Here is a 13,500-nt window from a genome sequence, read left to right as displayed (position 1 = left end):
AACCTTGGGTGTCTGTTCCCAACCCAAAAATGTTCCCACATCTAATATCCCCCACATGTATAGATGTGAGGAACACATCATGAAAGGAAACAAGGCACGTGCTCTAGGAAGCACCAGTGAGCAATTGGACGGTCTAACCGAGAGAGATGTAAGTACTTTATTTTTTTTTGTGCTCTCTAATAACATGTGTATTGATTAGTTTCCTCCCCACCCATAAAAATAAGTGCAGCGGTGAAGAATTTAAACGTAGAAGTTACCCCGACAATCTCAAGCAATGGCTTTTTAAATTGATCGGTTTTATACGTACAATCGAGCATTAACACGGTATGAAAACTCTTTAATAGTAGAATAAAATAAAGATGTACCCGAAATAGATTTGTTACCTCATCAGTGTATTTCTTCTTTGAAAAATGGTAGACGTAATTGTGTTTCACCAACAACTTAATCAGTTGTTGCATCAGACTCCTTCTTTTTGGTTTTCCCTACGTATGTTCGTCCCTGCATTGTAAATGGTTTTCAACGCTGATGTGTTATCCTCGTTGATCATGAATTTGAGAAATAATTTGGCATGGTTTCGAATATCTAATAGATGTTGCACAACAGTTTTTTCAACGGGTTTCAACCTATTCACATAGGTCCCGGACTGGTTCAGTCCGTTCACGTAACCGAAGTTTCACTTTTTTTTTTTTCAAAACTTCACACAAAACGTATTGAAACATAAATAAAAGGTCGGGAATGGTTGTATACCTCGTGAGAAACTTCTCCTTACTCGAAAATGGGTGAAAGACTTGGAATCGGTGTAGAAATCAAATTTTTGGAACCCCATTCTTCCATGCTTAACTTCCTAACTTCTTCCGCGAAGATGATATAAAGAAGCTATAAAGGAGATATAACACATTTGAATGATGAACACGTGAATCGGATTGATGTCGTCGCCGTCACCTGAGAATGTTGCACTCTTTTCTAGGGTTTTATTTTGGAAGAAAAGTGAATTGGGCTTCCTTTTGTGTTTTGGAAGAAGATGGAAGAAGCAAACGAAGGTGAACGTCACCCACGTTAATAACCGGTGCTTATAGAGGACTCGGGTCAATGTTGACCAGAGTCAACAAAATGGTTGCCCGCCAACAGCTTTTTGGCCTGGTGCCTTTAGAAGCACCCACTTTTGAAGTACAAATAGGTTGTTAATTCTAACCCTAATTAAAACTGAAAATTGAGCATGCCCTAACATTGAGGAATCCCAAAATTTCCAATTGCTTTTACTTTCTTAATCATCAATATAGATCCAAACTTCTCAATTTATCTCTTTACTATATATGAATGAATAAGAACCTCTTTTTCTCTCTAAATTCTATTGCTGGACAAGCATAGAAGTATAAAGATATTTAAAGAACAGAGTTTTCTTTTGGCGAGGAAGAAAAAGGGAAGAAGATGAAATTCTTTTAATGGAAGTTCTCCAGTAGAGAGAAAGGATAGAAGATGAAGATGAAAAGTTATAATGAGAAAAAGATGAGGGACTAAAACAGAAATAAGAGAAGAAAAAGATAAAAGAGCACTCCTGTAATGTGAAAATCTGAGTTTTTAGTCAATGCATAGAAAAAAACAAATGGGGACCATCTCGATATTTCTCATACTTTAGGGAGTCACACGAGAATTCAATCATACATTAGGGGGCCAATCGAGAAATAACTCAAAAAAATATCATTTTGACAACATAAGAGTAAAATTGTCATGTTGACAAAACAAAAGGGTAAAAATGACAACGTAAAGGATAAAAAATGTCATTGTTATCGTACAAAGATAAATATGTTGGTGGATCCAAGTGTAAATATCTAGGAGTCAACAATAGGATTGGGGTGTCTTGGACGCTTTCGTTGTTTTTCAAACTTATTTCTCAGTCTAGAAAATTGTGTTTCCGTTCAGTTTCTCCTTTTCAAACACTGAACAGAGGTTAAAAATGTTATCTTTTGTCATTAAAACTACATGAAACAAAACGTAAATTGTATAGCTCAAAACACTTGTTATCTTAAAAACAAAAACAATTCTAACCACACATTTATTAAATGAAAACCCTTTTTTTTTTTTTTTAATAAAGTGCTTCCAAGAACCTATTCCATTGGTTTCCAGAGAACGAAACCCCTTCCTTAAATTAAGTGTCATGGTAAACAAACTCCTTCACTAATCATATTCTTATGATTTTCAGTTGACATGTCAGACTGGATGTCTAATCCTATCATTTTACCTCGAAGTCCAAAACTAAGCCTTTTGATAATTTTATTGGGAAAAATCATATAGACTTGTAGACCCATGCCATGAGTCTACTCGTAGTATCCCAAGATAAAAAATGAATTCCTGCGTAGGCAAAACCTACCATTAATATTCGAGAGTTCCATAGGTGCCTTGTTATGGGTAGGCATACTACTCAATATTCTTTTAATGATTGTTTTATCATAATTATTTACAGTATACTCATGCATAATACATTCACAACATAAACATAAGTAAGTAAATGTGCACAAAAAATAAATCCACCCCATAGATCCTAGTACGACTCCTAAAACCTAAAATATCTAATATTCTTATGATTCTTTTTTTATTCACCTTGCTTCGTCATAGATCTCGATCTCGATTCTTGAAGCTCCGTTGAATTCTCCCGTTCGAACGTAGGTTTCCATCCTTTTTCTATTTCAATGGAAACTTAAGTCTAAACTTCTAATTACAAGACTCAATGGTGCACATATCTTATAAACCTGAAATTTAATTACAAAGGAAACACCCATCCGTGCTCAAAATAAGAAAGAAATTACAAAGACTCCATCCGTGCTTAAAACAAATGAAAATTTATGGTTATACTGGTTTTCGCATTCACAAACATCCTCGTAAACCATATAATGTGACATTGATAAAATCAAAATATGCATTTAACTTTAGATTTGTCTTTAAGACCTATAATCATGGTTGACTACATTCTTATAATTTGTGGACCGGTAGATATTTAAGAGGGTTTTTTTACATCTAAATGTTGAGGGTTTATGCCAAATTTAATATCTTATTAACGTAAAACTCATTTTGTTACTTATGGTCGATCGATTTCGTTTCTAGGCCCAAAAGGAATCTGACCTTTTGAACCTTGTCTCGGCCAGGGTCAAGATTTAAATGGGAAACATGACATGAAACCATGTCAAATGGGATTTGGCTAGGAAACCTACTCCGAGACTACCATGAACTAGGTCACATGTCCCAGACTCAAAGTGTGGGATATCTTGGGCCCTTGTCTGAGATATTAGTCGTATGGCTTTTAGACTTGTCTACTCTTTCCACTTACTTTGGCGAGAAAGAGAGATATAAGAGTATTTGTCGTAGAAACTCAACACCCCCTCTGCTAGTAAAATACATAAGGAAGCTTTCGAGAAAGAGGCAAGAGAAAGAAAAGAAAAAGAGAAACAAGAAGGATAAACTAGGAGAACAAGAAGCAAAAATAATGTTCGTCAGGGGTTAAATTGCTCGTTGGTCAATGTGGGGACCAAAATTGATAGTTAGTCATAAAATGGTGTTCAAAATACAATTAACCCTATATTGTCACATCAAGCGTGGATAGCACGAATTTAGCGAGAGTTGACGAACTCTATATAATAAACGGCCTATATTTATTCATTGAGTCTCAATAGTCAACACCGTAAAGGGTGTCGATTTAAGGACTACAGTGACGGTCAAGATTAATTCCTTTTTCCTGAAGTAGGAGTAGAAAACCTGTCTTCTCTTTCTCACTAGATTTCTTTCTAGCTCATTTTGCTCTTTCTCTCTCTAGGGTTCAAAAATTACCCCTCCTGGTTTTAGGGTTTCTCAAAGTCCTCAAACTAAGACAAAAACACAGTCCTGGTTTTCAAATTAAGTTGTTGAATATGGAAAATTCAAGCTCTATCACATGTGAAAAGCTCGATCGAGTAGCTAGTTGGGTTGGAATGAGCGTTGCATCAGCTTTCTTTGCATCATTAGAGAGATGTTCTTGCATGAATCTCAGCACTAATGATCAAGAAGATGAAGAAGTTGAAGAAGAAGCAAAAGATCGTCCATTGATGCTAACTGAACCAGTCATTCATAATATACCTGAGGTCAAGAATGTCGATAAACTCCCCGTTTAATTGATCGGCGATTATCCGTGTCAGTATTACGTTACCCTGTTCATTTTCTTCTCTTTTGTTGTTTTTCATGAAAGAGTTTGTTCTTTTAGGTGTGAAAGAAGCTTATGATGGGTTGTTTGTGAATTTCATCTAGTTGTTTGAATCAAAACTTGGGTTTATATCAGATAATCTTTATATGATAGAGAATTTTGATTTATGGATTTTGTTAGTGTGATTGAATTTATCCCAAATTTGATGCAAATTGGGGACCTTCATTGATTTGATCCCAAATTTTGAATCAAAACTTGGGTTTTCTTTGATAATGAGGTTCAAGAATTATGATCACAAAACAGTAAGATATGGTTTTACATACAATTTTTGTGCAAATTTGGTAATGATTTGATGGGTTCTTAGTGTTATTTGGTTCTTCATTTGTTCATGGAGTCAAAAGATATCCTAAATATAACACAATGGTTGTTCCCACTGAAAACATATCTTCTATTGTGGCTTATTGAACTTTTCTAACACTAGATTCGTGACAGTCCGACCCCTAGCGTACCTATCCAATATTGTTTTAGGTTAGGCGTCACCACATGTCGTAGGGTTTTGTTTTTGACGTGAGCTTTGGCATCCATCCAAAAGGCCTTGCACCTCTAGAAGGTACTAGCATGGCATATAGCACATGGTTTGAGACTCGCCTATGCGATATTATGGGGCTAAGTTTGATTTCAACATGCCACTCGCTTGTAAGGGTGCCCTCACGCACTTCAACACACAATCGAAAGTAGTGCGCAAACTCGATGAACTCATCTTTCTTCGGTATGTTTTTGTTTCAATTTGCGCTATTGTCTCTTTCGTTGGTGGAGTCCTTTTAGTAGGCTATTTAGTTAGATGTACTTTGTTTTCTTCTATGGAAATTTAGGAAGACAAATCGGTTTACAAAAACAAAATTATGACCTTATATTGGAGGTCATTATCATCATGCCAATGTATCATTTATATACATTGATTGATTTCATTTGCTAATGTATCATAAGATAATGTAGATCGGATAGCCGTATCCTATCATATGAGGTATAAAATAAGTATATATCTTTATAATCCGAGTGCCTCGCTTCGCCTTGTCATGCCCCTCCCATCTTGTTTTATGAGACTTGTATTCATAAGGGAGTTCATCAATTTTTTGCCTGTTGTCTGTTGATGCTAAAAGTTTATGTGTCTGAGCCTCTGAGGCATATATGATATAACTCAGTTTTTTTGGATAGTGATAATATCAGCTTTGAAGAGCTGGGTTGATCACTAAAACTATCAGAAAATGGACAGAATATTCTATTGATGAGGTGATGAATGAAACTATAAACTCAGAAAGACGGAAACCATAACTAGTTGAACTCTGAATTGAAATTCTCAGAACAAATGGATTTAGAAATTGCAAACTTTGATATGGTCATATAAATGAAACAGAGAAATGCAACCATGTTGACAAAATGACAATATGTTGATGCAGTGCCCGTGTATGCTTCTATGGTGAAGAACAAAGAATTCATGACCTGATTTGTAAAAACAAAATGTTACGAGGGGCCTTTCGTCTTCTTATTATAAAGATAGAGGCAATAAGTATTTGAACCAAATAATGTCAATAACAAAATAGCTAGCATTTCATGATTATCATTGAAGTCAAAATATTTATAAAGATTGAAGTATTTTTGTGTAACTAATTTTTTGATTTTTTCTTTTAACTTCATTTATACAAAGTCTTTTTATTAGATGCCGGATGTCAACAAAATTTAGAAATATAGAAAAGACTATATGCCGATCCCCCTATTAATCAACCGAGGAAAGGTTAGGAACATAATTAATTTTACACAATTCTAACCAATTTCTAGCAACCAAAATCACACGAAGTAGAGCCTCATCTAGAGCACAACATGATTCTTGAAGGTCTTGCATAGGCTAATAGTAGTAAAATTACACAACTTGAAGTCATGAGTGACTGCCAAAACGATGATCAAAGTGGTTAAACATGACATCCAACCAAACTCAGCGACGAATCTTATCGACAATGAATCAAATTTTACTTTAAAAGAATCAAGTCGAACATCTTTCATTTCTTTCTTTACTCGTCAATGCAATGTAATGACGCAGCATATACATTAGCAAAACAAAGAAGAGAGAAAACCACCAGAAAAAATTAACAAAATTTCCATGTAACATATATCCTCATTATATTTCAACAAAAAAAAAATATATATCCTCACTATAATATTCATATGTAAGTCGTATTTCTCAATAAAATTTACCATAAAAAAACACAGAGCATGGTTGGTCTTTTGCAACAGGGGACCAACCTATGACCAAAGCCCTAATCCTAATACCAACGGGTAAGTAGTCCTCGTGATTTCTTTATGAAATCAACTTTAGCCGCAGCTTCCGTTCGACCTCTTTCCTCCTTCTCTCTCTCTCTCTCTCTCTCTCTCTCTCTCTCGTTCGCTCGTTTTCTCTCTCTCTCTCATTGTTTATTGTCCCGACTTTTACCACCCCATGCCCCAAGGCAACAAGTATGGGGTTTTGTTCTTAGCGAAGGCTCCATGAACTCACATAATTCCCCCACCCTCAACGAAGAGCCATCCTTGGATCTGATACCACGCGAATGCTCCACGAGTCCACCCACAAGCCCCGATACTTATTTGTCATCCCTCTTTCGAGTATAGAGGTTCAGTTAAAGCTTCGGGTGGGAAAGAGATTCGCTCGTTGTCGTGTATCCCATTGCTCTCTACCTATTTTTTTTTCCAATCCGTCACTTGCTCGTTCCTCTCTCATGACAACGTAACTAAGAGAGCCATTCCATTTAGGGCGAGACAGAATGGGCAGGCACGATCGATCTGGTGTCAGAGCCGATTGCTCAGACGACCGAGCGGGAGTAGTGCCAGAGGAAAGGGAAGCGGGGAATTCGACCCTATGGGAGTACATATTGGAAGACGTCTAGACCCGACCATTGGAAGATTGAGTTTTAACGGGAGAAGACAGCTTGAGCGTATGCCTGTAGATAAGACTTTAGACACTCTCGTGAGCGATGTGAGGCTACACACCCCGACTAGGATTTTGCTGGAAACCCTCGTCGAGATCCCCTGGGTAACAATGAGAGAAAAAAATGAGCAAGAGAGATATAGATAGATCAAATGTGACTGGCCCTTCGTTCGGAGGACACTTTTTCGGATGTCCCAAGGCCCGGCTTTTCATTTTCACTCCCCAGTCCCGACTCCCTACCATCTTTTACACCGTTTCTGTACTAGTAGTTCTAAACCCTTAACTTAAACCCTATACTCCAAGCGGAATCATCAATCCATTAAAATCTCACTGTAAACCTCAAACAATGGCGTCTTTGATTCCAGAAACTGCTCAAAAGTTATTTACAGCAGAAACCCTACGCTCAGCTGCTAAACAATCTTCCCGTCTTCATGTCGTTCCTCTCCGTCTTCGTCGAGCCATCAAGAAATACCTTCGAGGTACATTATTTGTCTTTGAGTTCTTCATTCATTTCAATTTCTCTCTCTCTCTCTCTAATATGGACTTGGTTTTATTTCTGATTCTTTTAATTGGTTGAATTTGGGGATTTGATTTAACAGAACAAGAGAAACCTAACATGAAGAGAAAAGTACTAAGTTTATCGCAATCATTCAATAATATAAAAGATGTTAATTTACTTCTTAGTACTTCAAGTTCAAAAGAATTAGTTGAAGATCCTTTGAAATCAGTAGATCAATCTCAAAGATGGAAAATCAAGACTTGTTATGGTGATGTTGGCTTTAAATATAGAGATGATGAAACTATTGCTTATGTTGCATCTCGAATGCCTGCTGTTTACTCTGCTTGTCAAAGGATTCTAAAAGAAGTAAAAAACCCTAATCTCTCTTTCTCTCTCTCTTTATAAGGTTGATAGTAATTTACGTTTTTGTAGTTGAATTCCTGATGAATTTGATGTAGGTTAAGAGGAGGGTACCAGGTTTTGCACCTACTAAAGTTCTGGATTTTGGGTCTGGAACTGGTTCAGCTATGTGGTGAGAAGCTGGTTCGATTTCTTTCCGAGAAATTTCTGTTGGTATTTAATATGTTTAGATTGTGTCTTGTGGAATTTGATAGCTTTAAGTGTGAAAATGGTACAGGGCTTTGAGAGAAGTATGGCCTCATTCGTTAAAGACCATTAATTTAGTTGAGCCATCTAAGTCGATGCAACGTGCAGCTCAAAGCCTTATACTAGGTACTATAACTTCAACTCCATTTATATTTTATTAATGAATAATGTATAAATCATATCATCTTTTGAAATCTAGTCTTCTTCCTCCATGGGTATCTCAAACGGTTGTTTTTTACATTAATGTACAAGTTTGCTAGTTGTTTCTATTTAGATTGTTTAGTAGATTTCTAATAGTTTTGCTTTTGCCTTTTGTATTGGAGGTATGAAGGACTTACCACTTATTAAAAGCTACGATAGCATTCAAGCACTAACTCAAAATCTTGAGAAGTCTGAAAGGCAGCATGATCTTGTAATTGCTGTAAGTTCTATGTATATTTCAAATATTTCTATCGTCGTTTTGATCTTGTAATTGCTGTAAGTTCTATGTATATTTCAAATATTTCTTTCGTCGTTTTGTAATGTGATGTCTTGTTTTATTTTAACAGTCACTTTGAATTTCTTAGCCATGTTTAGTCATTTAGTGAAGTATTAGCACTTTGTAGAGTTCCCCTTGCCCATATCTTTTATGCAGTTTGTATCGAGGGAAAAAAAATTAACCTGTTTTCATATTTGTCTTCATCGGTCCCTATATAATTTCTGGTATGAATGGTGTTTTTCTTGTTGAGGAGAACGATAAACTTCTTCTCATATTTTTCGTCACACCTAAAATTGTTTCTGGTCCTCCATGTTCATGGTTATTATAAAGTTTATCAAGATTCCTTTTACTCATGTTGGAGGACCATTTTGATGGAAGACTCTCTTGGTCTTCCGACCACCACCTCTACGTCTGGATCCTAGAAGTATTTCCCATTACAGTCGTCAAATTACTGTCTCCCTATTTTTATTTATTGTCGCTAATGAAACTTCTTGTTTGTTTTTGTGAATTGAAGTCATATGTACTTGGAGAGGTACCATCACTTCAAGACAGAATAACTATAGCGCGCCAGCTTTGGGATCTTACCAGCAATGTTCTGGTATGGTAACTCGATATTTTGGTTTTTTTGGTGTTCGGTGTTCCATAATTTCATTTCAATTCTTTATGAGAATTAGAATGGTCTCGTTTTCAAATATTTAGATATTTCTTGAATGAGTTTTTGATTCTAATATCAAGAATCACTAAAATGTAATTAGACCGATTAGTATACTCTTAGAAGCTCTGCACGTGTTAAATATTGCTCTATTCAACTGATATCTTTTCGTGGCTAGAGATGAAATTTTGTTAATGATGAGCTGATGGCGAGAAAATTTCGATAGATATTTGTTCTGATCTCTTTATGTAGTTTTTCTGACCACTGTGCAAAATCTTGGACAGGTTTTGGTCGAGCCAGGAACACCACACGGTTTTAACATCATATCTCAAATGCGTTCTCATATTTTATGGATGGAAAAAAGGGTAAGCATATCATAGGCAAATGCTTTTTATTTCCTATGAATATGTAACTTTTCCCAAATGATTGATGTGGATAAATAATAAGCTCTTCTGATATGTACTTTCTTTCTTTCAGTCATTCTTTTGGGTTATATAGTTCTTCTGCGCAACTTTTTAGTGTCTGTTCTTATGACTAATTTCATGTGTTATTTGAATCTTCAGAAATGCCGCAAATCTCCTGATTCATCCGCTTCGAATTCCAAGGCTTTAGTGACCCAGAAAAGGGGTGCACATGTAGTTGCTCCCGTGAGTTTCGGACTCCAAATATATTTTTTCAATCTTACTTCTCCATGTTCTTGTTTACATATTAATCTTCATTGCAGTGCCCACACGATGGACGTTGTCCACTAGAGAGTACAGGAACTTACTGTCACTTTGTTCAGCGCTTGGAGAGGACATCGTCTCAACGTGCATGCAAGGTTAGTTTATATTTAAGTTACCCTACTTTCATATCTTTTTTCTTTCCAAACATCAGCAGACTATACGGGGGTCAACCCAAGTACAAGTAAGTAACTATAGCCTGAAGGCCACAAACAGGCAACCTGTACAATTGCCTAGAAAGAAAGAAAAGGAAGGGTCAATATGACCACAACCACACTCCCAAAGCAAATCTATACAAATTATACAAAGAATAAAAAATTTTGCCTTACTTCTGTATGATTCTAACCTTACCCTCTAGGCTTGTGGGTCATCTTGCACAATATGCATCGATTCATCACCCAACTCCCTGGCCGAAGCTCTTCTGCACCCACTGTACTCTTCATTTTAGAAAGACAATCAGCTGCCCTGTTGCTCTCTCTATATACATGTTATACATGATAATCTTTAAAGTCCCTCATCAGCATCTTGATTTGCTTCCACAAATATCCTGATTTCCAAGGAGGAACAGGGTTAGGTTTAGACTTTAGAGAGCAGATCACACACTAGAGTAGAATCAGTAGAGACCAATAGGTGTCTTGTACTCTTAACCTACTTGTCACTCGCTCCTGTAGAGATTTTTAGATTATATTTTACTGTCGTAAACCTTGTGATGATCTTCAATTAGCTGTTGGAATTTCTCCAAGTTTTTGTTCTTGAATGCAATCTGTCCAATTGACATTTCTCTAATGCACAAGTGTTATTAATTCGATATTTTTCTTATGATGTGTAATTGTTATGCAGAGGTCCAAAGGTCAACCTTTACGTGGTTTCGAGGATGAGAAATTTTGCTTTGTTGCTCTAAGAAGAGGGCCAAGGCCGAGGCAAGTAGTTTTCACTGAAAAATCTATGTAACCAAATATGTCATCATTGTCATGTACAAGGAGGAAAAACAAGTTGTAACAGAGAAGAGTAATTTTGTAATTATCCTACCCTAGGAACAGCATTATCTAATCCTCTTGACTTGTTTTATCAACACAGTGAACAATGGCCACTTGATGGGATGAAATTTGATACATTGAAGGAACAACATGCCAAACGAAATCCAGAAGATCTTGAAATTGACTATGGTATGCATCTCTTTCACATGCTTAGGTTATAAACTGTGTACTCCCCTAAAGATTTCCAACTCTGGAGAGGTGAAACCTCAGATTCCACTGTAAAACGCACTTGCTTGGTTCGATTCGAGATCCAAAGCAAGTGGATTTGTATATTTGGTATCTTGATGTAGTTGAAAGGAATCAATGGTGTTTTTGGTCTTAATCTAATCTTTGTACAATAAAATATTTATGGTTTGTTATTTGTGACCCATGATAGATGACCAATATGGGTCTGAACCTGAGGATGAAGTTCAGGATGATGAGGAAGAAGAAGGTCCAGTGTTTTATAATTCTGATATCCCGGAAGATGCAGTAGACATTGATGAAGAATTACAAGAAGAAGAAAAGGAAGAACAACCAGCCGATCTTGGAAGTGGTTGGGGTAGAATTATCTTTTCGCCGATGAGGCGTGGTAGACAGGTAATAATGGATGTTTGTCGAGCGGTGAAAACTAATGGATCCGAAGGTGCATTGGAACGAGTTGTCGTAACACAGAATAAGAACCCTACCCTACACAAGCAAGCTAAAAGGTCCATGTGGGGGGACTTGTGGCCCTACTCCGGAACAAATCTAGATGACACTCCACTTCTCCCTACTACACCTAAGGAAAAAAATCAGAGCCTTGGTTCGCAATAGGCAAATATGAAAAGAAAATTTTCAGCAGCTTTTCGAAAATTTGAATGAACTCAAATCAGTGTAGGGATAGTGCCATCAATGCTTTATGCCAGATTATTTGTCAAGCTGTAAGTGCAAGCGGCCGGTTGTGGGACGTGGGGAATATCAATTATGTAATAATTTAAGGTAATTGTTTGTTTCGCATAATCATCTTTTGTGGGAGATTTTAACATAACACATTTTTTCAACACAAAGATCACCAAATGTTTTTTTGTAGGAATGTGCAAACACACCAGGGCTGTGACTGGCAATTTAGGGGTCTAGTGTCAAACTTTAACCGAGGTTCTCTGGTACCGAAAATAGTAAAAACTTTTTTTTTATGCATAGTAATAAACACTCGTTTACTGTAATTTATGAATAAAAATTATATTTATCATTGATGAAACCAAACTCAATGGAAGATGTTTGTCTATGAATGGTCTAACGTTATATAAAGTAAAATTTTGCTAATTTGCTTAATATTTTTCAGTTTTGTATTCTCGCACAATTCAAAATCAAAAGTCCAAAGAGAGAGATAGGGTTAACAGTTGGTAGTCCCAAGTGGTTCCAATGTGTTGACATAAACTCCAGAAAGTCCTGGAGGTCCCGGGTTCGAATCTCAGATAAGGTGGAATCTTTGGTTATTTGAATTGAGATTATTAGGGTATAAATAATGGTGTTAGGCTTCAGGCCATTTGTCTTGTTGTGCTATAGGCCCGGTCTTGTTAGTGTTTGAGTGGGCGGTTATCGAGCTTATCACATCTATGATGTATCAAACGTCAAATATCACGATTTACGTAGATCGTAGTCGTCTTCTAAAAAATAAAAAACAAAGCGAGATGGGATAGAAAAAAAAGATTACTGGAGAGACATGTGCAAGAGATACAAGAAATATGGATTACTAGAGACAGAAAGAAATAAAAGAGGGAGAGAAGAGAGACTTTTCTTTGCAAATAAAGTATTTGGGTGAAACAAATGAGATTTGCAAATAGAAAAGATTCCAATTTGGGAGAATTTAATGTATTTTGTGCAATGCAAATTAGAGTAGAGGAAGAAAACAAAAATCTATTTTCTCTTATATTTACCTGTCGTTGAATTACAATTTAACAGATAACTGATTTTGGTTAATGAACACTCAAAAATTGAATGACTCTAATTTATTTCTCTTTACGATTGAAATTAATATAATTAACAAAATAAAAAAGAGATCAAACAAAATTAATAATTAAAAGAAACTTGAAAATACAAACTTGTTCTTGATTTGATTGGGTCATTAGGTGAAATTTAATTTGGAGTGGAAAATTGAAAATTAAATTAATAGAAATAATGAATGTTAAGGCCATCAAAGTTAGATCATTACGAGTGGTGGATGTCTGGATGATCAACCCATTAGGTGTCAAGAATCGAAGTTGGACTTTAGGTCAGGATTGGGTGTGATTGAATGGGCCAATAAAGTTTAGTCGGAAAATTTAATATGACAAACGGTGGAAATGATTAATTCTCAACACGGCCACGAAGTATTAATTCATGATGTATCAATGTCATTTA

General features: G+C 36.1%; 1 protein-coding gene across 2 annotated transcripts; it reads left to right on the top strand.

The window, feature by feature from the left end:
- The first annotated feature begins 7,286 nt into the window (after positions 1 to 7,286).
- On the top strand, positions 7,287 to 12,423 carry LOC147544834 (copper ion binding / methyltransferase). 2 transcript variants are annotated; one of them, XR_015223716.1, is made up of 13 exons: positions 7,287 to 7,624; positions 7,745 to 8,010; positions 8,103 to 8,176; positions 8,282 to 8,376; positions 8,574 to 8,671; positions 9,243 to 9,326; positions 9,665 to 9,745; positions 9,944 to 10,027; positions 10,105 to 10,200; positions 10,943 to 11,022; positions 11,180 to 11,268; positions 11,516 to 12,099; positions 12,191 to 12,423. XR_015223716.1 is itself a non-coding variant. In XM_086636430.1 (12 exons), exons 1-12 carry the CDS (start codon positions 7,492 to 7,494, stop codon positions 11,932 to 11,934), a joined length of 1,599 nt encoding a protein of 532 aa, XP_086492556.1. In that variant the 5' UTR covers positions 7,287 to 7,491; the 3' UTR covers positions 11,935 to 12,121. The 2 variants fall into 2 exon arrangements, 1 of the variants encoding a protein (XP_086492556.1); XM_086636430.1 differs by lacking the exon at positions 12,191 to 12,423 and having other exon boundaries at positions 11,516 to 12,121.
- Positions 12,424 to 13,500: the final 1,077 nt, after the last annotated feature.

The sequence above is a fragment of the Eschscholzia californica genome, unplaced genomic scaffold (assembly GCF_041429995.1).
Source record: "Eschscholzia californica isolate CP2 unplaced genomic scaffold, dmEscCali1.0.p SCAF_4, whole genome shotgun sequence".
In the NCBI taxonomy this organism is placed as follows: domain Eukaryota; kingdom Viridiplantae; phylum Streptophyta; class Magnoliopsida; order Ranunculales; family Papaveraceae; genus Eschscholzia; species Eschscholzia californica.
The sequence above is the reverse complement of the archived record's forward strand: the minus strand, read 5'-3'. Positions and strand labels throughout refer to the sequence as shown.

What these genes read in the sequence shown, in the direction of transcription:
- LOC147544834 (XM_086636430.1), top strand. Translation starts at nt 7,492, where the DNA reads ATGGCGTCTTTGATTCCAGAAACTGCTCAAAAGTTATTTACAGCAGAA. An exon ending in GTCAAAGGATTCTAAAAGAA is followed by an intron (nt 8,011 to 8,102) that starts GTAAAAAACCCT and finishes AATTTGATGTAG; the next exon opens with GTTAAGAGGAGGGTACCAGG. An exon ending in GTGCACATGTAGTTGCTCCC is followed by an intron (nt 10,028 to 10,104) that starts GTGAGTTTCGGA and finishes TCTTCATTGCAG; the next exon opens with TGCCCACACGATGGACGTTG.